Source organism: Mya arenaria, chromosome 9, assembly GCF_026914265.1.
Source record: "Mya arenaria isolate MELC-2E11 chromosome 9, ASM2691426v1".
NCBI classification, from domain to species: domain Eukaryota; kingdom Metazoa; phylum Mollusca; class Bivalvia; order Myida; family Myidae; genus Mya; species Mya arenaria.
This window is the reverse complement of record NC_069130.1, coordinates 19,857,080-19,881,714: the sequence shown is the minus strand read 5'-3', so window position 1 is coordinate 19,881,714 and position 24,635 is coordinate 19,857,080. Positions and strand designations below refer to the sequence as shown.

Here is a 24,635-nt window from a genome sequence, read left to right as displayed (position 1 = left end):
GTACATGTGTATGGACTATAAGGTTTTGAACTATGGTAAAGTTCTTGCATGACGGTGCCAATGACAACATGGCTATAACAAAACCTCACCTTTTATGTGAAAAAAATAAAAAATTGGCTTAAATATAAATAAAGACATTAAACATATTACCAACCACTATAATTATGCTGCCAATAAACGTGCCCTTATATGGTGCATTTCCTCACCATGTTTCCATATGCAAAACAAAGCTCAATATTCTAAAGAGTGCCATCATATTTTACTGCCATTTAACTTTGTTACATGAAATTAAATGTCCTACCTATTCCCTTTATTCCTGTTGGCTTCTCCTTCACGCTGATGAAGTACTGTGGGTCTTTAAAACCATCCATGGGTAAGCTTTTGTTTCCTCTCCCCCTTGGCTGAACAAAAGAGGGCGTATAGTCCCCCGACGAACCTCCACTACCTGGGCCTTCCAAATCATGGCCCTCTTGTTGTCCAGTTGGTAGAGCATCCCCCACATCCTCACTCTCATCGCGTGTTTCAGGTCTTACATGAGCAAAAATAGTTCCTGATTTATCTGTGAAATCTTCGGTAGGGCTAGTTACTGCTGCTTCAGCTTCCTGCTTTACCTCAATAGAGTCTGTGCCCGTATGTACAGGTTTCTGGGATTTGTTTTCTTCCACACTAGCTAAGTTTGATTTCTTTCTACTCAAAGGTCGGGAATTGTTCGGAGACCCTATTGTTTCATTCTCAGGTATGCTTGGAAGGCTGAGTGGGAGACGTGTAGTTGAAGTCCGTGAGGGCCTCTTGACATGCAACTTTGTACCCCTAGTCAGGACTTCAGGAATGACGATATCCTCTGCCTCAACTGACACACCATCAAGGATTCTACCAAGTAGGCCACGAATGTGAATCCAGACCATATTGATCTGCATTGGTAAATCTTTGCCCTCAAGTTTTTGTATCACCCATAAGCATAACTTTGAAGTACACAGGGACTTACTTCCCTTGTCCAAGGTGGTCTCATTCAGTTTCTCATGAAAGTGATTATTATTATTGCAGTCATTGATGTGAATGCAAATCAAGGTGAAGATCTGTAGACACATTTGGCAACTCCTTGTACCTTCAGTTGAGAATGTCGGACTGACTATACAACTGGCAAAGTGTCGAAGCATAGAGTCAAGGATTAGACACACTGTACAGTTAGCAGTTTCTTCTTCTTGGTCCTCGATTAACTGAAGAGTGAATGCAACACACATCGCTACATCTGGGTTGTTTATTCGTGAGAGATGCCCGCCAGTGTCCTAAATGGAAAAGTGATTGTTTTCTCATACATTATTTTACTCAGCACAATGTTTTTGTTTGATATGGTAGCTGGGATCTGATCTGTTTAGCTAATCTCTAGTGATATTGAATTACCATGTACAGTCAAAACCTGTCAGCTAGATATCGCTTGGCTCAATTTCCTCGTTGGCTCGATCTTGATGTAAAGAACCCATTGGTTGTTACTCTATATATTAGGGATGGCAACGAATAGTAAAATTAATACTCGAGTACTCGGACAATCGTTCGATCGAGTACTCGTGTACTCGATTACTCGGAAAAATTGAATATGTGTTCGCAACTTTAGACAAGATTGTGTATACATGTATTGTTAATGACGTATGTTGTGCGTTGGTTGTATTATTGGTCATTTTCACCTTTAAAGTAAACTTTCATTACGTATTTTAACAAAAAAATGATATAAAAAGAACACAAATGTTGTTTCAGGCTTTTAATTTGTCTTATTCGTTTCATTTTATACAAGTATGCACTGCAGAAATGAACAACAATCAGAATTACAATGAACGAAATTCAATACGAAGTTCAGTTGTTTACTCTACATATTATTATTTTTTAAATGATAGTTTTTCGTACTGTGTTATTGTTTTTTACCTCATTAATATTCATAATTCTTGATTTAAAATATCAACCAATCAATCGTGATAATCATAACAAAAATAGTTGAAATACGCCCATTAAGAAATCAATTCTCGTAACGGTCGATACTCTTTCGCTCGTTAGCGTCCATTGTTTGGTGAAAGGTCTGTACTTGATATACAATAGAATTGTGTAGGTGAAAGTACCGCTATCAAAACTTCGCTCATTGACATCAGTACTAATTTGAAATAGGGGTCCTTTGTTGACAGTTTGCAACTATCACAACAACTGTCAACTAATTGTTTGAGGTCAATTGTGTACACAGCGGGGATTAGAGGGACCGTAAATTGTCCTCTTGGCAACCAACCAGATCTGATATTTTGTCTGTAAATCGTGTATTTGGTAAATTTTATAGATTTTTTTATTATATTTTTTCCGAGGCGTTCTATCGAGTACTCGAGTACTCGGGTACTCGTTGCCATCCCTACTATATATGCTTTACCGCTTGGCTCGATATTTGTGAGGCTTGAAGGAAAGTAATTTGGCCGGTCCCTGGGATATTCAGCCAATGGGTTTCGACTGTTCATATCATGCAAACATACAAATTTGTTTCAACGAAAATATCTGAAAACATGTGGATTTGTAAAATTAAAATTAATAAGTCACTGCATTTAATACAACCAATCTTTTCTTATCAACAAGCATATCATTCTTTTCTTTTTTTCAATCTTTTGTTCTCGGTATAAACATGATTTCTTCAGAACCAAATCACTTTACTTGAATGGTAACACTGTGTTAATTTGAATTGGCAACTTCTTCTCAAGGATATGTTGCTGTTTGCTTGTTGATAGGATGACCTCATTGTTTTAAAGCAAGACATCCAGTAACAGTCTACACGACCATATTTTCTTGTTGCCCATTCAAGCTGGAAGCTGTCCAAATGATACTCTCTGTACCCAAAGCAACCCACACTTGGCCCAAAACATTTTCAATATAATTGTTTTCCAAAACATATATTAACATGATCTGTTTCATAACGTTGTTGTTGTGTTTTTACCATAAAAAAATAATTCAATGAGGTTGGTACGACCATTGCTACTGCTGATGTAAAGTGCATGAATTTGCTTTATTTCAGTACAAATCTTTGAACCATTTTAATCATCTATACTTTAATGTCTCTTTCTGCAACTTATCTTTTCTTTGACTCACCAATTCAGGCAAGAGGACTGAATTTAAACTAGACCTTTGGCAATATTACTTTTCCTGGGCTTTGGGCAAGTGGGTAACTGACAAATCAGATCTTCCCATACATGGCTGAGGTTTCCCAGGCTTTGGGCAAGTGGGAAACTGACAAATCAGACCTACCCATACATGGCTGAGGTTTCCCAGGCTTCGGGCAAGTGGGTAACTGACCAATCAGACATTCCCATACATGGCTGAGGTTTCCCGGGCTTTGGGCAAGTGGGTAACTGACAAAGCAGATCTACCCATGCATGGCTGAGGTTTCCTGGGCTTTTGGGCAAGTGGGTAACTGACAAATCAGACCTTCGCATACATGACTGAGGTTTCCCGGGCTTTGGGCAAGTGGGTAACTGACAAATCAGACCTTCCCATACATGGCTGAGGTTTCCTGGGCTTTGGGCAAGTGGGAAACTGACAAATCAGACCTACCCATACATGGCTGAGGTTTCCCAGGCTTTGGGCATTTGGGTAACTGACCAACAGACATTCCCATATCTCGCTAAGGTTTCCCGGGCTTTGGGCAAGTGGGTAACTGACAAATCAGACCTTCCCATACATGGCTTAGGTTTCCCCGGCTTTGGGCAAGTGGGAAACTGACAAATCAGACCTACCCATACATGGCTGAGGTTTCCCAGGCTTCGGGCAATTGGGTAACTGACCAACAGACATTCCCATATATGGCTAAGGTTTCCCCGGCTTTGGGCAAGTGGGTAACTGACAAATCGGAACTACCCATGCATTGCTGAGGTTTCTCAGGCTTTGAGCAAGTGGGTAACTGACCAATCAGACATTCCCATATATGGCTAAGGTTTCCCGGGCTTTGGGCAAGTGGGTAACTGACAAATCAGACCTACCCATGCATGGCTGAGGTTTCCCGGGCTTTGGGCAAGTGGGTAACTGATAAATCAGACCTTCGCATACATGACTGAGGTTTCCCGGGCTTTGGGCAAGTGGGTAACTGACAAATCAGACCTTCCCATACATGGCTGAGGTTTCCCGGGCTTTGGGCAAGTGGGAAGCTGACAAATCAGACCTACCCATACATGGCTAAGGTTTCCCAGGCTACGGGCAATTGGGTAACTGACCAACAGACATTCCCATATATGGCTAAGGTTTCCCGGGCTTTGGGCAAGTGGGTAACTGACAAATCAGAACTACCCATGCATTGCTGAGGTTTCTCAGGCTTTGGGCAAGTGGATAACTGACCAATCAGACATTCCCATATATGGCTAAGGTTTCCCGGGCTTTGGGCAAGTGGGTAACTGACAAATCAGACCTACCCATGCATGGCTGAGGTTTCCTGGGCTTTGGGCAAGTGGGTAACTGACAAATCAGACCTACCCATACATGGCTGAGGTTTCCCAGGAACATCTCAAAGTCTTCATCATTTATCTGCCCATGCTCTCTCTTCTTGTAAAACTTGTAATCCCTAGCAGGCAGGTTTGATTCCACAATCTCCAGGGGGCTGTGGTGGCCAGACTGGTATCCATCTGATCCTGCGTTTTTGCCACTGCTGTTGTTGTTGTTATTGTTGGTGCCTCCATTGTTGTTTTTGTCATTGTTTCCTTGTCCACTGTCATCTTTGTTCTTCTGAGCAAATATAAAGAGAAATTTCACTTTGAAATTTATCTACAGACTTTGTGAAAATACAAAATCATGCCAAAATAGCTGATGAAATAAAACTCATGTATAGACATTTGATCCATGCAATTAACTGTTTTGAAGCTGGTCTAAACTGTCAAGACCTTTATTTTCGTTTAAAAGGCAGTAAATTGCACCAAGAACAAGAGCTGTCACAGAGACAGCGCGCTCCGCTTTTCAGTGTAAGGATTGAAAAGTTTTTGCAAAACATGCATGGATCACTGTGTTAGATTAGATTTCAATGCAATACATGATGTGCTGAGATATTAACATAACTGTGGTTACATGGAAAATTTTAACCAGAATATTTAAGTTTAATAATAAAGGGCCATTATTTGCAAAATACAGTTATCTAACTTGTTTATTCAATTACGTTTGGTGGTTGAATACCATTGTATAAAGTCTCAATGCAATACATCAAGTAGTTGCTGAGATGTTATCCTATTTGTGCTAACATGTAAGACCTTAACCAGAATTTCTAAGTCTCATAATAAAGGGCCAAAAATTATATAATATGAAAGAAAGGGAGTTATCTTACTTGATTAAAGAAGAAGGTTAAATGGTTGGGAGCCTGTGTGTAAAGTTTCAATGTCATACATGATGTATTTGCTGAGGTATTGACTTAAAAGTGGTAACATGCAAAACCTTAACCAGAATTTTCTATTTTGAATAAAAAAGTGGCCATTATTTAAATTTAATGCAAACTAGAGTTATCTACCTTGGTTAAATAAGTAGGTTGGATGGATGAGTACTATTGTATAAAGTCTCAAAGCAATACCTCAAGTAGGTGCTGAGATATTAACCTATGTGTGCTTGCACGCAAAACCTTAACCAGAATTTCTAAGTCGAATAATAAAGGCCTATTTTTTTAAATTAAATGCAAACTAGAGTTATTTTACTTTAATTAAGTAGGTTGGATGGTTGAGTAGCATTGTATCAAGTTTCAATGCAATATTTGAAGTAGTTGCTGAGATATTAACCTATGTGTGCTTGCATGCAAAACCTTAACCAGAAGTTCTAAGTAAAAAAAATAAAGGGCAATTATTTGCATTAAATGCAAGAGTTAAGTAACTTGGCTTATTAAGTAGGTTGGATGGTTGAGTATCATTGTATAAAGTCTCAATGCAATACCTCAAGTAGTTGCTGAGATATTAACCTATGTGTGCTTGTCTGCGAAACATTAACCAAGGGGTGATGCCAACGCTGACGCCGACGCTTGGGTGAGTTGTATAGCTCTCCATATTCTTCGAATAGTCAAGCTTAAAATCACTGTACTGTGTACTGTGAACATGAAGTCCTGAAAGTTGCAAGTTACCTGTGGATGCATGGGATATATAGGATATAGGAGTGATAGGCGTCTCCAAGGATACTAGACTTACCAAAAACATTTGTAAGACATCTGACAGTCTTCAAACTACACTCAAGAAAAGTTGCATAGGTCGCCAATGCGTACATATCTTATACCACCTGGGCTCCAACAACCATCCAATACAAGATTTACTAGTAGTGAACCAGTCTGCCAGTAAGATCCATATAATACTACTGTTTTACTGCCCCCCCCCCCCCACCCCGCATTGTTTCAGCACTCACAACCCCAGCCTATATCTCATATAGCCAATATAATTTAATACTATTTTTATGTATGCTATTAATTTTCGTTCATTGTAATTCTGAATGTTGTTCATTACTGCAGTGCATACTTGTATAAAATGAAATGAATAAGAACAATTAAAAGCCTGGAACAACATTTGTTTTCTTTTCATATCATTTTTTGTTAAAATACGTAATGGAAGTTTACTTTAAAGGTGATAATGACCAATAATACGACCAACGCACAATATACATCATTAACGATACATGTATACACAAACTTGTCTTCGCAAACACATATTCAATTCTTCCGAGTAATCGAGTACCCGAGTACTCGATCGAACGATCGTCCGAGTACCCGAGTATTAATTTTACTACTCGTTGCCATCCCTACAATATATATGTTAGCCTGTTGTGAACCAGTCTGCCAGCCAGATCCACATACCGGTAATACTTCTGCTACTCCCTCCTCTCAATTTTAAGCTCAGAATTATAAAATTCTGGTTTTCCAAAGCTAAACCTCTGGTACAAACAAAATTATATCGTTTTAAAATACACATGTTACTCCGGAAACAATAGAGTCATTGGTCTGTTACAAGAATTTCAATAGCTCAAAATTCACGTTTTATTTGTACCGGCATGGGAAAACCCAAAAATGTGAATTCCGGGCTATATTTATTGTTTGAGCACTCACAACCAAAGCCTATTTCTCATATAGCCAATATGTATGTTTACCTGTTGTGAACCAGTCTGCTTGCCAGATCCACTACTATTACTCCCTCCTCCTCCTCCATTGTTTGAACACTGTCTGCCACAGCCTGCACCACCAAACAGGGGCAACTTCTTGGTGCGTTTTCCTTTGCGGGGTCCCTCTGTCAAAATATTAAATAAGTATGATGAGAATGATAACCTCAAGGTGTAATCCTCAGTGGTTTAAACCAGTCACTCATGGTCAAGATTTGCTCATCTCTGTGTTACCACCAGAAATGCTGTAAACTGCTGCACGTTACATTCAATACCTATGCAATGTATAACCAGATCACATCTTAATATTCTTAAGAACAAATGATAAAGTAAAATATAAATAACATGAAATGTATGTAGTTAAAGTGCATTGTGTAAAACATTTAGACATCACTTTACTTAGACATACCTGAAAAATCCCCTGAAGGGTTCGGGACTTTCGGCTCCTTTCCTGTAGAACGTCTGTTTTCCCATCTTTGGCTTGGCCTTTTAATGTACATCCTGGCTGGTCCTCCAACTTTCATCATCCCCTTTCTTGTGTCTGTTTCTTTCCTTTTTTGGCTTCTGTTTAATCTGACATTCATATTTCCTTTTAATGTCTGTTTTATGTGCTCTTCTTCTTGCTTGAATTTCTTCCTTATTTTCCAGACGCAATACTTCAATGTCTCCTTTTTCATCTTTGGTTTAGGCAAGATACCATCACAGTCATATAAGTTGGTATCACCACTGCCACTCTTGACCTCTTTTGCTTCACTTTTGTTATAATTTGTTTCAATTTCATCGACATGGAAACCCAGGTCTTTGTTACCATTTTTATTGTTTTCATCAAGAATTTCCATCTTTGTTTTAAAATCATCTTTACTTTCCCCATGGTGAACAGTACAATTGTCAATGTCACTAATGTGTTCATCCTCTTTTTGACCATTCCTCATCGTAAAATTGTTTTTCAGAGTATTGTCAAATCCATTCTCAATTGCACCGTCCACGCAGAGTTCATCTTTATCAAAACAGATCTCTTCATCAACAGTATCTTTAACTTCACTGTTGCATTCATCATAAGTAGGTAATTCTTCCTTTAAATCACCAGATAATAATTCTAGTTCTTTTCCATTAACATCATGTTCAGCCTTACTTAATTGGTCCTCATTTTCAATATCTTCACTGGATTCAACATCTTCACTTAAATTTTCATCATCAGCATTGCTTGGGGTTGCACAATCATCCATCTCATCCCTATCATCAGCAGTATCTACTTCCAGACCAACAAGACAAGATTCATCGGTTTCCAAATTTCCAGCATCTTCATCCCCTTTATCAAGTTCCTTCTGTAATTCATCGACAGCAGCTTTCTCCATTTCCATACCGATATTGTCCATTTCTAATTCATCTCTTTCAGCTTGAATATAAACAAGTGTTTTACTTTCATCAGTTTTCGCACAAATGTCAACTTCTTTCCGACTCCTCTTCTCTGGGAACTGCTTGTTAATTTTGCTTTTAGGTGAATGAATGTCTTCAACCATTCCACAAATGGCATTCTTAATATAGTGGACGTCTCGTTCTCTGTAATCACAATAATGCTTTCAAAGACTTGCATAAAATACCATATTAGTTATTTGGTGTCATTGATTTCTGATCAGTCAAACTAGGGTTGCAAAATTGGACCCAAAACATTGAAAGAAATTGAAACAGAAGAAGTGTATCACTTTACTATCTGACAGTAATCCAGCACAACTTTTTAGGTACAGTTCAACCCCGTTGGCTTGAACTCTCAGGGACCGGCGAAAATACATCGAGCCTCAGAAATTCGAGCCAAGCGGGAATTCTTACCTCCAGTTTAAATAAACTTGTCCTTAACATTTTGTTTGAGCCAACGAGGAAATTGAGCCAAGTGAGTTCCAGCCAACAGGGTTCGACTGTATGGTCAATGTTTTTCACAACACCAATGTCTACCTCAATGAGGGTATGACAATAAGTGGACCATTTTTTAAAGAAACAGGGGAGCTCGTAGGAATGAAAGAACTCTTGATGTATTAGTAAAAATCAAATCAAATAAGTAAGCCAATAGTTACCTGTATTCACAACCAGTAGGTAAACCCTTGAAGATGCTTATGATGAAACTGACAAAAGAGATCTCGGTGCTTTCGAACAACTCTCCTGAGTCCACTGAAATAAACATGCAATAGAAAATTGTAACAAATACCAAGTTTCCATGAGTCATTAATTGGTTTCATTTAGTTGGTTGTTTAGCAGTTCGTGCATGCTCACTGGCCAGTAGAGAGCCATTCCTGCCAAACACTAAGAAAGTTATCATTTATATAATTTATATTTATTAAACCATCATAGCAGGGCTTGCCTTTCTAATGACAAAATAATGTCTCAAATAGTTTTGGAGCAACACCAAGGCTATGACAAAACATCTTTTTTCTCCCTTGTAAACAGATGGATGAACAAGTCATAAGACACAAGTCATTTCATTTACTTGTAGATTTCTGTTGAAATAAATAGATGATATTTGTTTGATGCAGTGTAAGATAGCAATATATTTAACAGAGAGTCATTAACAAAAGCTATATTTCACGAGTGGCATAGCAAATGTGTGAAATATATTGCAATCTTACACTGAAACAAACATTTTTTCTTTTAATTATATGCCTAAAAAGGATAAAAATGACAGTAAGATGTAGTTTGAAAAGCAATGTATTTGAACGTAGTTATTTAAGAAATGACATTGTTGAAATTGTGTCAGAGCCCTACACTAGCTAACATTTAATATGAACGTGACAGTGGGCTTATATTTCATTTCAAAATGTTGAAAAATTTCAAGTGGTTATTTTCACTGTTTGAAACAGTGAATAAATTATTTTTATTTTTGCTTACTGTTAAATGTCTATAAACCACTGGAAAGGTCATAACAAATAGGTTATTCTTACCTTTCCCCCAATCATCAATGGAGTCAATGCTATTACAAGTGTTGGTAGTATCATCCTCCCCTTCCATGGCTGCGGGGCGTATGAACTGTGACACAGGAGTTGTGGCGGAAAAACAACCGTCCGGGCGTAAGGCAGGAACGTTACAGTCGACATTGTCATCTAGGCTGTCTTCCAACTGAAAGAAAGTAAAAATATAATAGCACCATTGAAGGTAAAACAGTTATAATTGTCATACAGGACATTAGAGCCTCAGAAAAGGTCTGGCCCCAATATTTTGTTAATATTTATTATTATCATATAAAGACAATTATCCTGGGTTTTGTAAAATCAACAAAACATGATTGCTTTAAATTCTACTTTAGAAATATGTCATTAATTACCTGTAACCTTTATCCAATTTAAAGAAGATTCAATGTAATGAAAATAGCTTCATTAGGTAGTTTTTTGTTAACTTAACAATAATAAATAAATACATATTTACTTATTTTTAGAGCTATCACAGGAGTAATGACACAACCCCCCCCCCCCCCACACACACACTAACAGCCCTGACACAGAATGATGTTTAAAACCAATGTCTCAATGTACACTATATTGCAAAATAAACTAAATGGGGCATAACTCTATGAACTCGTAAAATAATTTCACCAAAACTTGCTAATGGCTTTCACCACTAGGCTTGATATAAATCATTCCTGTGCGAGGGTTTCTATAGTGGGGTCTATATATATGCTAACCTGTATGAACAAAAGGGCCATAACTTATACAATGTGAAGAATTTACTGCCTGAACCCTGCTGAAGGCCTAAACCGCTAGGCTTGATATAAATCTCTTGTATAAAGTTTTACCAAGATGAAGCGCAAACAAGAATCTCTATGAAGATTATAACAAAGACCCATAACTCTGTGAAAAATAGTCCAACTAAACCATGCTACTTTGGTATTAATGCACCAGTCATTTGTAACCACGGCCCCCCCAGGTCAGGGGAATAGCGGGGACTTTGGCTTTCCGCTCAGCCAAGCCCGGGCGGGGACAAACTGCTCGTGAAACCCCCGCCAAATTCACCCGGCACTGCGGGGGCCACCTGGAAGGTAAAAACACGACCCATTTCCCCGGCTATCCCCGGTATACCCCTGGACCTGGTGGGGCTGTGGTTACAATTGACTGGTGCATAATCAATTATGTGAAGCTTAATTTAAAACCAGTGTGTTTGAACATGAAGCCTGCACAAGACTATGTCGACAGACAAACAGACAGACAGACACATGGCAGGGCAGGGCAGGGCAGGGCAGGGCAGGGCAGGGCAGGGCAGGGCAGGGCAGGGGAGGGGAATAAACAAGTATACCCCTGCACCACTTTGCTGTATAATTATGTACAAATTAAGCCTTAACTAAGTTTTAAGTATATAACTATGACATATGAACAACAAAATTAAAGTACATACGGGAAATGCCCCAGTGACCCAGTTGACCTCAGCAAATATGAATAGCTAGCCTGAACACTGTGAGTCATTCATTTGTGAAAATACCATTGCAGTTTCCCTTATCGAGAATAGCTTTATGCAATACATGGAGGACAATTTTTTGAAAAGGACTATGAGTTTCTTAGACACTAAATAATCAGCTATATCATGTAACAGGAAGAGTAATTGTGATTTAATTTTCAAACGCATGCATTAGTGTCAAAATGTTATTCAAGATTTGTTTAACAAATTGTCAAAAGAGAAGCTTATATCATTATTAGGCATTTGTCAGATCTGTCATGCTTATTTTAATGAACAAAATGTAAAAAAAGATTAAAGCTATATGTTTGCTGCCATTATAGCGTAACAATAAGGAAGTGAGCATGACAAAAGACGACAGCTAGTGCACTCAAAAACATGGTGACTATTATGTGACAAGAAATTTTATAACACTGGGGTATTACAAGGAAGCGATATTCAATTCCAAGAATCAGACAAAATGGACCCTCCCACACACAGTCCCTTCAAATCTATTTAGGCCTAGAAAAGATGTTTTGGGTTACCCGATTCACTATATTTATTGACTGCTGATTCAGAAAAAGATATTGCCAAATTAGAAGTTATTGCCAAATTGCCAACTTGAAATAAATAAAAAAAATACTTGCTAAAAAATTGAATGTACACCCCCCCCCCCCCCTCCACCGTTACCTACCAAACCATAACATAATGGGGGGCATATATTACCAGAAAACAAACCTTATTTAGGCCTAAGTAATGCACATCTGTCAATACCATGGACAAATACAGTATGCGTAAAAAACATTTTGGAAGATTTATGACTCATACTGGAGTTAATACCAAAATAAATCCAACCAATATTACTTCTAAATATAGGTTCAAATCAGCAGCCAGTATATTACATCGTGTTGGAGCTGGTATTGTGAAGATCTTGTTTGTTTTCCTAGAATTACACTGTTTTAAATAGTGTCTAGTATAATGGGGAAATAAGAATTTTGGAAAAAATTTATGGACACTTTTTGGCTATTTAAATGGAGGGAAATCACTGGTGACAAATACATTGTCTGCTTAAAAGGCCAATAGAAACTGAGTATTATGTACATTGCATTCATATCGGTTTAAAGCATATTCATGCTCTTTGGACTTCATATATCAATTTAGTAAAACATGTATTTCAAGATATTATTATTTAAAGACATTTTTTCCATTACACAAAGCTAAAAATATTATCAGGTAATAACCCATAACTGGGATTCCAATTATAAAAAGAAACAAGTTATATCTTTCAGTTTGAACAATGAAACAATGTGAAAACAAACAAGTATTAGATCATATCTTGATTTAAATAAAGTTGATGGGCCGCATTTTTACCTTCCAGGTGGCCCTGCAGTGCATGGTGAATGCAGTGGTTTATTCGCGCCAAAAAAAAAGCAGGGATTGGGCCTTACCTAGGGTCCCTGGGGTGCGGGGGTATTTGGCAGGGATTTCACCATTGAATGTGGAGCAGCACGAGGATTTTTTTTAACTGGGCTTGGCTGGGCCCAAAGTCAAAGTCCCTGCTATTCCCCTGACCAGGGTGGGGGAGGTCGTGGTTACAATTAACTGCTGCATTATATTCTATACATCACGGCTGCAAAACGTGGCAAGCTAGATATTCCTTACATAGCAGGGCATTTTCGTACCTTTTTAATTAGGACAAACGGCCAATTGTTCATGACGTTGTAAACAACATGATGATGACATTGTTGTACCGTCTTGTAGATGTGAAATATTTGATGATGTGAAGATACTACTGATGTGTAAGATGGAGCTGCATGAAAATATGTCATGTAGCAGCGCAAATATACGCTATTGTGGCCAGGTGAAAATCTGAAGGATTGTTTATTTTGTGTTTTCTTTTCATCTTTTGCCCTCTGATTTGGCGCTTTTAATACAAATTGGTATTTATTCATATTTTCCCCCACAAAAATAAGAAATGGCAGAAATCGTGTGTCACCATGGCATATAGCTAAGTATTGTACTTCACAAAATGCTTAACATTTATATACCCACCAATCTATTGTCGATCAGGACATTGTCCTGGAGCTTCTCGGATCCAAGTTTGTTTGCTGAATGCCCCTCTTTCTCCAATGTATCGTTCCATTTCTCTGGTATGGGTGATACCACCAGTTTTTCACATTTCTCAGATGGGGGTGTCATGTAAGGCGAGTATTCGGTTTGTGGAGCCTGGTACTGGGGGTCAATTTCTGCACATTTCCTCTCTGTCTGATGTCCTTCACGAGTGAAACTGAAAAAGTAATACATTTCAGAATACTTGATTTAAAAGAAGGTACAAGGTTGACGTTTTTTTTAACAAATTTCCAGACGTCTTTCTTGTCAATGTTCTTTTTCTTGGGACATGTGTAGCAAACAAAGAAATAAAGGCACTTGCAATTTCAGACCTCTTGATTTACCTTTTTATGGTTTTAAGTGCCTTTGCATGTACCCTAAATTTTGAGAAGCCAACAGAACGTACCAGGAGAAGGACACCTTTACAATTAAATCTGACTCTCAAACTAAAAAGATATCTATTTCATGAAGGAATGGTATAAACAAGCAATTTTTTAAGGAATGGTATAAACAAGCAATTTTTTGTTCAAATTAAAATGGCATATTATGACAGTCCTGATGTAATAGCGGTCGTATGTACTTAATTCAAGGAGTGTGATTAAACAAGGCAATAAAGTTGGAAAGGCAAACAGGACAAACAAGACCATGCTGTGGTGCCTGTAACAACATGCAACCTAGATAGGGGCAAAACAGATTTTTTTCTTTTTCTTTTATTTTATTGGGTACAAACAGGGCTTCATAAAATTTTAATTCTAAATCGGTGCGAGCCGGTACCCCCACCCCCCCCACACACACACACCATGCTTATTGCCCACTAGAGGGATTTTAAAGATCAATTTAGACTAAACTGTAAAACGCTTTCATTTACTGAAGGGCCTTGAAACAATGAAAGTGTTGCTCCATCCCCCCACCCACCCCCCAAAAAAAACACAAAATCCGAGGCCGTTACCAGGTTCCAAAGATTGATTTTTAGAAATGACTTCTAAATTCTGTCACATTTGTCAATTCTAAATTTTCGTTAGTGGTGATTTACAGGGCAATATACCATTTATCATTGTTTAAATACTTGGGTTTTATCTCAGAGTTATGGAAGGGTGCAGCGCCCTGCACTTTTGGTAGCACACTTAGCCGTCATGGAAACCAGCATGGGCACCCTTTTATCTTCATAGAATGAAATTCTTAAGGTAGTCAACTATCTCACTACGTTTGATTGAAACTTAGCATAAACTTTTCATATGATTATAAATTTATACATGCTTACTTAACATGTTTTGCAGTTGAAACCTAATTTTACTACACTTAAACACAATTGAAAAATGGGTTGGGAGTTAAAGTGTCGGTCCGGAAACCAGAACCACAACATGGATTATGTTATGCCTACAAATCAGACACTGTTAAAGTGCTCATTTTTTATGCACTTAAGTAAATAAATATGGTTTGTTATGAAAAAATTAACCACAGGAAAACATTAATTATGTTTGTTCATCATGATCACTGAATTCTATATTTGTCTTTAATGCGCAGTTGAAATGTTTAGCTATTCAGCATAAAAGGTAAACATGGGAGGATAATTGTGTCCGATATTATGTTCACTCACAGGGACTGACTGTTATCTAGATCATAACAGCATAGAACGACATTGAGGCAATTATGTTTGTACCTGAAATTTATGCACTTCAGTTTAACAAATTGCGTCCTAGATTAACTAAAAATGAATCCATATTTTTAAACAAAACTTTGGTAAAATAACAAATCAACTATTTTTTAAAATAATTAACAATAATGAATGACAATAATGCGCGCAGTCATTAAGAATTTACATTTCAAGGTACATTGGTTAATGTTAACCGAGTTTGGGCCCATAGACAAAATATAATTATGAACACTAAGTCAGTTAATGTTTGATAATACACATTTACCAAATTTAAGTGATGGCCTGCAACTTTAAGCTTTGAGGGAACAGTCAAATATGAACATTATGTGTTTTATCATATTGGCACAAATACCTTCTAGGAAACATGACTCACCTCTCATCGGTCGGGCAACTCTTCCCTCTCATATTTTCCCTTATCTTTCTGTTGACAGCATCTTGGGACATGTAAGCAACATTTTCCCACATTTGAGTATCCCTGTCCCCACATCCCTTGTCATGATTTTCACTCTCCATGCCATGTTTCTCCATGTTGCTGACATTTTTCTCCTTCTTCAAACTACCTGTATCATCTTTCCCATGATCTGTGGAAAAGTGGAAGTATTGTTCGTACAAGGCTCTGTACTTTCTATCCTTCAATACCACATCAACATGTCCACTCTCTTCAGCCTCCTTGTTGCTATCTGCATTGCTTTCCAGTACACCTTTTTCATCATGAAATTCTTCTGAAACATCTTTATCAGCGTCAAATTTCTCTGAATGTTTTAACTGTTCTTTTTCAGTTATTGTCTGAAAGGCTCTTTTCATCTTCCTGACATTTAATTGTTCCTTTATAGTTTTAGAAGAGTGCACATTGCTGGATAATGGCTCCATCTTGGATTTCAAAAATGGCATTGATTTTGACGTCCCCCCATTGTGGTTTTTGGATCCAACCTTGTTTTCACGCTGTCTCTTTCTATTTCTATCCACACAGGATGATGACCTTTTCCAGCCTTTCTTACATTGCTTTTCTGCAGTGTCCTTCATGTCTGTGTCAATAATGATAACTTCATTTACTCCATCAGAGTTGAAACCCACTCCAGTTGATATTCCTTCCACAGATTTCAGTTTTTTAGTCTTTCTTGCCTTAGTTGACGCGTACAGCGACCTACATGTAGCTCTCTGCGGAACCGGTATCAAATCTTTCACTTCAATCTGTCTATGAAAATTTCTACCATTTAGGGATCGAACACCCTGTTGACACCCATGTCTATTGTAACTTTTAAATCGCTGAAAGCTATGCTTCTTGTTCACTAAACCTTCTGGCAAATCATCCTCACCATCAACCGTTACTGAGTTTTGCCTGGCCAATGATTCAAAAACACTAATCAAAGGGCCATCAAATGAAAAAGTGCGCTCTAATTCAGCTCTAACCTCATCTGTCCCTCCGTAATCAGAATCTCCGTCCTTTGCGCCGCTACTTTCCATTTTGACAATGTGGTACTTTACCCCATAAAATCAGCTGGAGAAAAAACATAAGGAAAATATTATATCACCATCTTGTTATCTGAAATGTGTAAACCATACTCAATAAAACTGCGATAAAAGTTTAAGTCACTTGACTTTAAAAAGCACACTGCATACATGGGTACAATGAAAAAGAGATTATTTTGTAACACATGTCGGTTGATATCCATTTTTCAACCCACTAGATAAGATATTTTTCACCTGAACAAAACATGGGTATATTTTTAAGGTATCATATGCAGAAATAAGCTTGTCACTTCATTAAACTACTGTATTTACATGATTCTATATTCTGATTCATTTTCACACAGTACAAATATGGGATCATATGAAGGGGCATTGCTTCCTAGGATGGTATTCAATACTGGTCTTACCGGTAATAATGGATCTAAGAATGCTGTAGCCAATCAAATTGTTCGATATAAATAACTGGCCTATACCGTGAATGGAGTCAATGATGTATGACCATAAGATTGACACAAGTGGCATACCGAATACCAAGTAACTACACCCCTGATATCTTATATGTACAACATTTCATCAAAAGAGCACTGTAGATTAAGTTCTTGCAGTTTGTGTTTTTGTCCTTTATTTTAACATAACTCAAATATGAAAAGGCCTATAGAGCAATCTTTCTTGTCCAAAAGAGTGTATCTAAAAAATTATAAACATTCTAATTTTTACATATCCTTTCCTATAGATAAAACTTTTTCAAACAATACCAAAAATAAAATTGCGTAATGAGGCATCAAAATTCACATACCAGATAATAGTGCAAGTATTGGTTTAATACCTTAAATTCTTTAAACTGATTTTCTACAGATGAGATAACATAGTACTGTACTCCTACACAGGGATATTTCAGAACAATGATTTTTCCCCCAATTAGCAAATCCTATTGAGGTCATGTTCAAATCAGTTCCTGATAAGGTGACTAGGTGCTTTAGAATTTCTATAATAATAACAAATACGACTTAAAAATTCACTGACACACCAAAAAACAATCAGGACAACACTCCTTGTGGTTATCCTTTCAGAATATTGATTTATTTCCCATGATAACACTTCCAGAATAGTATATGTTTTCCCTTCTGAACCCTTCCAGAATAATATGACTTGTTTTTTTCCTTCCGAACCCTTCCAGAATAATATGTTTTCCCTTCCAAACCCATCCAGAATAATATGTTTATTTTCCCTTCTGAACCCTTCCAGAATAATAATATGTGTTTTTCCATTACAAACACATCTAGAATAATATTTTTTCCCTTGATAACACTTCCAGAATAATATATGTTTTCCCTTCTGAACCCTTCCAGAATAATATGTGTTGTTTTTTTCCTTCCGAACCCTTCCAGAATGATCAGTCATCGAAATTAGACTTTTGGATGAACAAGCCCGAATTCTAATACTATTGCTAATGTAACGGTCCGCTGTAGGTGGCGGAGGTGCGTTCATAATAATATTCCGTATAAAACGGAAGTACGTTCATACCGGATGTAAACTTGGTTGGTAATATGCAAATTAGCAAAGCCCGGGCTATGTGAGAATAGAGAAGTTGGTGTATATAACGACCAGTGGACCCCTTCAGGGTCGAGCATGCTTTTCCCTGAAGGGATCTGTTGGTGTTTGTTTCATTACGCCAGAAAGCTCGGCTATCTGGTGTTTGTTTGTTTGACGGCGCATGTTACACTAGGCATCAAACTTTTGAACCCTTACAGGATAATATATGTATGATTTCCCTTCTGAACCCTTCTAGAATAATATGTTTTTCCCTTCTGAACCCTTCCAGAATAATATGTTTTTCCCTTCTGAACCCTTCCGGAATGATGTTTTCCCTTCTGAACCCTTCAAGGATAATATGAGATTACCATTCTGAACACTTCGAGAACAATATATGTCAACCCTTCCTGGATTATATGTGTTTTTCCCTTCCGAACCCTTACGGAATAACACATGTTTTTCCCTTCCAGAATGATATCTTTATTCCTTCTGAACACATCCAGAATAATATGTTTTCCCTTCCAAAATAATAAATATTTTTTTCCCTTCCAAACCCTTCCAGAATAATACATTTTTTTCCCCTTCTAAATTGAACACTTACTAAATAATATATTTTTTATTGAAAAATGCTGAATAAATTTTAAACATACAGTAATTTATTAAAATATCAACAGATTATAACGTTTTAGTTTATTTTAAAGTACATGCAACAGAAACAAATGTAAACATCTACTATTATTTAAACATATTGCATGGTTAATGCTTTCCAACATGCAGTCCAACATACAAAATTAATATAAGTGAAAAAAATTACCTAGACGATATATATCTAAGAATATGCCTGGACTAACGCTGTATTTGTGACAAAACAATCACAAGGCTGCACAACACTTCATCACATGGCCTCATATACAATCAGAAATACTTGGAAACCCACTTCACAGTGCATATACATCCTTAACTATCATGTGTAGGGGAACAAACTTATAAGTGATAATTGCTTTAATTAGCATAACAATGATTTATTAACTATCATGCTTTACAATATTATCAACAATTGAAAAGATAAAGCTTCCATATTCAATTCCTTTAACAGCACTTGACAGCAACATCTTTTTGTTACCAGCATCATAAATTATTAATAATAATATTAAAATAATGTAATGTGAAATTAAAAATAATACTATATTTGATAGGTGCTTTTTGGGGGGGTTCATGCATATACATTAATTCTCATTTCAGAGTGGTTATGAATCAGTGGGCAACTTTTTACCATGCAATAAGTACTGTGCGGATACACATCAACAATAATTACTTATACAGACACTCCTTTTAATGGGACTTAAGACCACACCAAATTGATATTTCCTTCCGCGGATTTATAGCTCCTATTTTTTGAAAATGTAAAAAAAAATTTTTTTTATTTTTTTGTGCGCCCGCACCTCCATTTTGATCGCCAAGAAGTCTTTCAGGTAATAATTAATTAAAAGGCTAAAAATAATCAAGTATAATTTTTCTACGCTAGTTTTCATGTTTTTGTAAAGGGAAGTTACCGATGCGTAGTGTTTTTATACTGTATATTGATCGGTTTAGCATGGGTTTCAATAAATTCAATCAAAATGGCGGCTTCCGGTATAAACAATGTGGCTCGAAGTTTGGAAATTAAATCTTATTTTTGACAATAAATGTTTTGTGCATTCTTGAAGTCATTGTTGATCATCTCATGCACTAAAGGCTCATTATTTAAAGCAATCATTATGCAATAAAGCATGTGTATCTGAGACTGGTAGCGATTATATTGCATAATTAGTGACTCATACTATCAACTTAGTACTATTTTATCCAAGTCATAATACAAGGAACCAAAATTTACCTCGTTACGACGATGCTGAAGATGACATGTCAACTTAACTGGAACATGAGTCATTGTTTGGTCGAAATTGATGTACCAAGCTCATTTTGAACAAATTCTGATAAAACAACAGTTTTGAACAAATATCTTTTTTTTACAAATAGCGATATAAACACTGGTCTGGATATACCTCAACATAAGTAAGCCTAAATTTATCACCATGCAGCATAATCCGGGATGGTAATGCACTTGTCAATTGTAACCAATGCCCCACCCCCACCCCTCGCCCTTGTTCCAGGGGTATACCGGGGACAGCAGAGGCAATGGGCTGTGTTTTTACCTTTCAGGTGGCCCCGCACTCACTGTGCCTGGTGAATGTGGTTTTGTCTTCATATTGAAAATAGTCGGGAATGGGCCTCACATAGGTATTCGGGGTTGCGGGGCCATTTGGCAGGGATATTACCAGCAGTGTGTCGCTGCAGGTCAGGTATTTTACCCGGGTTTTGAGAGACCGGAAGTCAAAGTCCCCGCTATTCCCGACTTAGGGGGGGGAGGGATATACAATTGGCTTGTGCATAAAAACATCTAAATAACAAAAAAAAATACTTTGAAAAATACCCTTGTTCTTTTTGTTTTAATAAGCACATGTCATTGCATTTCCTGTGATAATAAAAACAAAATTTAGTCTATGTTATATGCTATGGAGTCTGATGTTTGATGATGCCTGTGTAAGTGATCATTTTTTACAAATCCAAAATCAATTCTAAGTTATATCTAAATACAGTTACATATGATGTTAAACTGATTCAGGTAGATTTATATAAGTTGTTTCAAACTTTTTACTAAAAGCAAGTTATTTATTATTATGAATGGTCGTCATATTAAAGTACGTTTTAATTATATAAGAAATTAAATTTATCCATATAATGTTTGTACTAAACACGGATGAATAAATAGTATGTATTCAGACATTTTCCCAATGTCCATTAGAGCTTCAGTTCAAGATGGCATTAAAATGGGTTTAAGGGCAATTATTTTGAACAATCTTTCTTATTTATATTGAATATAAGGAAAAATATATTTTTCGCTCTTCGCTCGCTTCGGTTTTTATGAAAACTGACAATTTTTTTTTTTTCGCTCACTCGCTCCAATTTTTTTTGGCAAAAATCCGAGGAACTAAACATTAATTTGGTGTGGCCTAAGGCAACAGATGATACCATTGCAAGAAAAATGTGTATCTTTTGCAGTTTTGCATATTTTTTTAAATCAAAATATACTGGGGTTGTCTACCACATAAATTTAAAAATGGCGTCGGTGTATGTGTCTGTACAAATAATGTGACTTCCATATACCAAATATACACACCATAAACTGATAAACCATTATAAACTATTTTTGAATGGGTAAACTCAGCTGAGACAACAAAAAAATATTCCTTTTATCATGCGAAGTATATTATTGGCCTCATAATAGCTTGTATTGATAATTCTAGTCTTGTTGTGAGGAAATAATGTATTTGCCGATTTTGGGACCATCTGGTGTCTGGTCCCTTTAAGTCAATGAAAATATGATATGAACACCACAATCCTAATGATTGAAATCAGGCTTTATGCTCATGTATAAGGTCAATAAATTTGGTAATGGGTACAGCATCTATATATAACTTCTTGAACAAGAGATATCACAGGAATTAAGGCTTCCCCCAGTGTTAGCACTTCTTTGGATATTTTAAAACAGGGCTTCCCTGAATTCATAAGGCCTGAACACACGAAACAAAGTAAGCTCAGTCCTTATATATATTTACATGTTTACCAATTATCTATCATAATTAGAAGCAATTAAGTTAATCATATTTTACTGATCATTTTAATAAAGCATTAAAGCTGCACTCTCACAGATTAAACGTTTTGACAACTTTTTTATTTTTTGTCTTGGAACTAGCCAATGTACCGTATTTTCTCGACTATAAGGCGGTCCGCTTATAAGACGACCCCCCTACTTTGCCCATGAAATCTGGTGTTTTTGTCTTGACTCGTTTATAAGACGGGGTAGATTTTTAAAGCAAATCCAGCACTTGAAATTCTCCAAGTCAGTGATGATGTTCAAGCTAAACAGTCAAATATCAACTAAATTTGTTCATTTGCTTGGGATTATTGATTTTTATTTTCCAATGGTATGGTATGTTTGAACCAGCCTTGACACAATTTTGGGATTTAAGTGGGTTCATACGGTATTTGATTGACCTATTTAAATACAAACCATTGCAGTACATCTTTGATCTTTACACAGCTCGTGCTGTGACATCACAAATTGTACTGTTTGATCTGCAGCCGACAAACAGAACAAATTCCATTACATGTGTTAATGAGTTATTTTTGCAAGTGTTTGTTTGGATTGCAGTTGATGGGACTTAAATTTTGAGTAATAAATAACCATTGATGATTGCGGATAAATTAATCTAACGATTAATGAAATATGTATTGAAATCTGCTAGTTACATGCATGTGCATGATATATATATGCAAAGCCTTATAGTAAGGAAAAAGTAAGTTTTACGACATAGAAAAAATAACAATGCATTTAAAAAAAATAAAAAAATGTCAAAATATTTTTATTTTAAAGGTAACAAAATATGTCTCCTGTGAAAAACAACGTGTTTGGACCGATACCATGTGTTAAATTAAGTGATCATCGTAGCGAAACAAAGCATATCTATGGTCGTCTTAATCCGATGGGTGTGATCGTGTCACTTTTATTGGGGTGTCATCCACAGACAATAAATCAGTCAGTTGAATACCTTATGTTGAATATTCCTGATTATGACTCTTATTCTTTATGAATATCTTACAGACTCGCCTATAAGACGCCCTTCTTTAAGGTTCAAAATCAGGACCAAATTTCCCCGTCTTATAGTCGGGAAAATACGGTATGCGAAAATCCATGGAAACCAGTTATATAAGACTGAAGACAAAAAATAGATCGCAGATTTTTATATTTAAGTTCAAAAATTTATGTGTTATGCATTTTCTTAAACCATTAGTAACAGTTTAAGCCATAAAACATTAATTTTCGAACAGAAATATGAAAAACTACAATCTGATTTATAAAACATTAATTTTCGAACAGAAATATGAAAAACTACAATCTGATTTTTTGTCAGCAATCTTATATCATTGGTTTGAAGATGTTTACGCAAAAATTTGCTCTTTCCAAGACAAAAAATAAAAAAGTTGCAAAAACGGTTAATCTGTGAGAGTGCAGCTTTAATAACGCTTTGCTAAAAATTGGATTTTTTCAGCAGTTTCCCATTGAAGTCTGTTCCATTGGTATAAATTATTAACTTTAATGAAAGAATTGAAGACATTCATACCAAAATCAGGTGATTCTTAGACAAAAACTAAAAAAATGTAAATAGTGTCAATCTGTGAGAGTGCAGCTTTAAGATGGAGCAAAAGCAGCCAGGGATGGAACCTTTCTCATGCACTCATTAAGATTTTACACAAATTGTCCTAACTAACAAGTCTAGAGCTAATGTAGGTTATGAAAAATTATCGCCATCATATAATAATTTGTAACAGAATAATCTGTAATTGTAATCTCATACACCATTGGTTAAACCATAATCCGATGTTAATCCAATCAGAGAACAATACTGATATTTATACCCAATATGGTCATATTAACCCTGGCAGTGGCGTCTTTAGCACGGGGGAAAGGGCATAATATTTTTTATTGCGTATGACAACCTAATAAGATGTATAGAAGTATTCTTAAATATATGGTTGAAACGTGTCTATACTATTTTATACTTTCAAAACCTCAGTGAAATAAATAAAATGAGTGGGTTTGATGATGGTTGTTCCCCCCCCCCCAGTTATGAATTTCTGTACCCCTACACTGTACCCCCTTAAAGTTATGCAATATATCACATCAATAATTATATTCCTATTAAATCAACAAAGAAACAAAACATATTTGTATATAAATGAACAGATGCAAACAAACAAATTTAAAATCTTCATTTTTTTCAAAAGTAAAATAAATCACAATACCTCTGTACAAACTACGTAGTTTGTATTTTACAAATCTATATTAAAAAGTATTAGCAGATTTCATACATACCCATAAAGAACTAACAATTGAAATTAAACGCACTGGATTTTTATAAACTTGTATTTTTTATAAGACTGTTACTTAGACAAAATTTATGAGTTCCATATTTGTAGCAAAACGTCACCACTAACCAATCAAAAACTGGCAATCCAGCCCAAGTGAAAACACAGCACGTAAGTGTTGTCCAGGAAGCCAATTCCAGCTCACCAATCCCAAATTGTGCAATGGTTTCGTGGAAATCGAGTACATGCCATTAAATTGATATCAATTATTATTAAATCCCATTATGATAATCAGATGTATATAATCACAAAAGAAATGAATAAAACACCTGGCGATGTCTGTGTGTACTGAAGTAAACTATGAAGTTTTACC

At 36.3% G+C, this 24,635-nt stretch overlaps 1 protein-coding gene across 4 annotated transcripts in view; it reads right to left on the bottom strand.

The window, feature by feature from the left end:
* The window catches only part of LOC128246534 (uncharacterized), a 63,406-nt gene that overhangs the window by 24,025 nt on the left and 14,746 nt on the right, over positions 1-24,635 (bottom strand). Inside the window, exons 1-9 of one of the 4 annotated variants that reach the window (XM_052964777.1) lie at positions 24,392-24,593; positions 15,666-16,790; positions 13,582-13,816; positions 10,050-10,224; positions 9,189-9,282; positions 7,529-8,679; positions 7,111-7,247; positions 4,486-4,734; positions 302-1,286 (exon numbers count right to left, since the gene is read on the bottom strand). In XM_052964777.1, coding sequence (XP_052820737.1) covers positions 302-1,286; positions 4,486-4,734; positions 7,111-7,247; positions 7,529-8,679; positions 9,189-9,282; positions 10,050-10,224; positions 13,582-13,816; positions 15,666-16,756 — 4,117 coding nt within the window. In that variant the 5' untranslated portion in view covers positions 16,757-16,790; positions 24,392-24,593. Of the gene's footprint in view, positions 1-301; positions 1,287-4,485; positions 4,735-7,110; positions 7,248-7,528; positions 8,680-9,188; positions 9,283-10,049; positions 10,225-13,581; positions 13,817-15,665; positions 16,791-19,109; positions 19,229-24,269; positions 24,594-24,635 lie in introns of those variants that run through there. The other 3 variants (XM_052964779.1, XM_052964780.1, XM_052964778.1) reach the window with 3 other exon arrangements.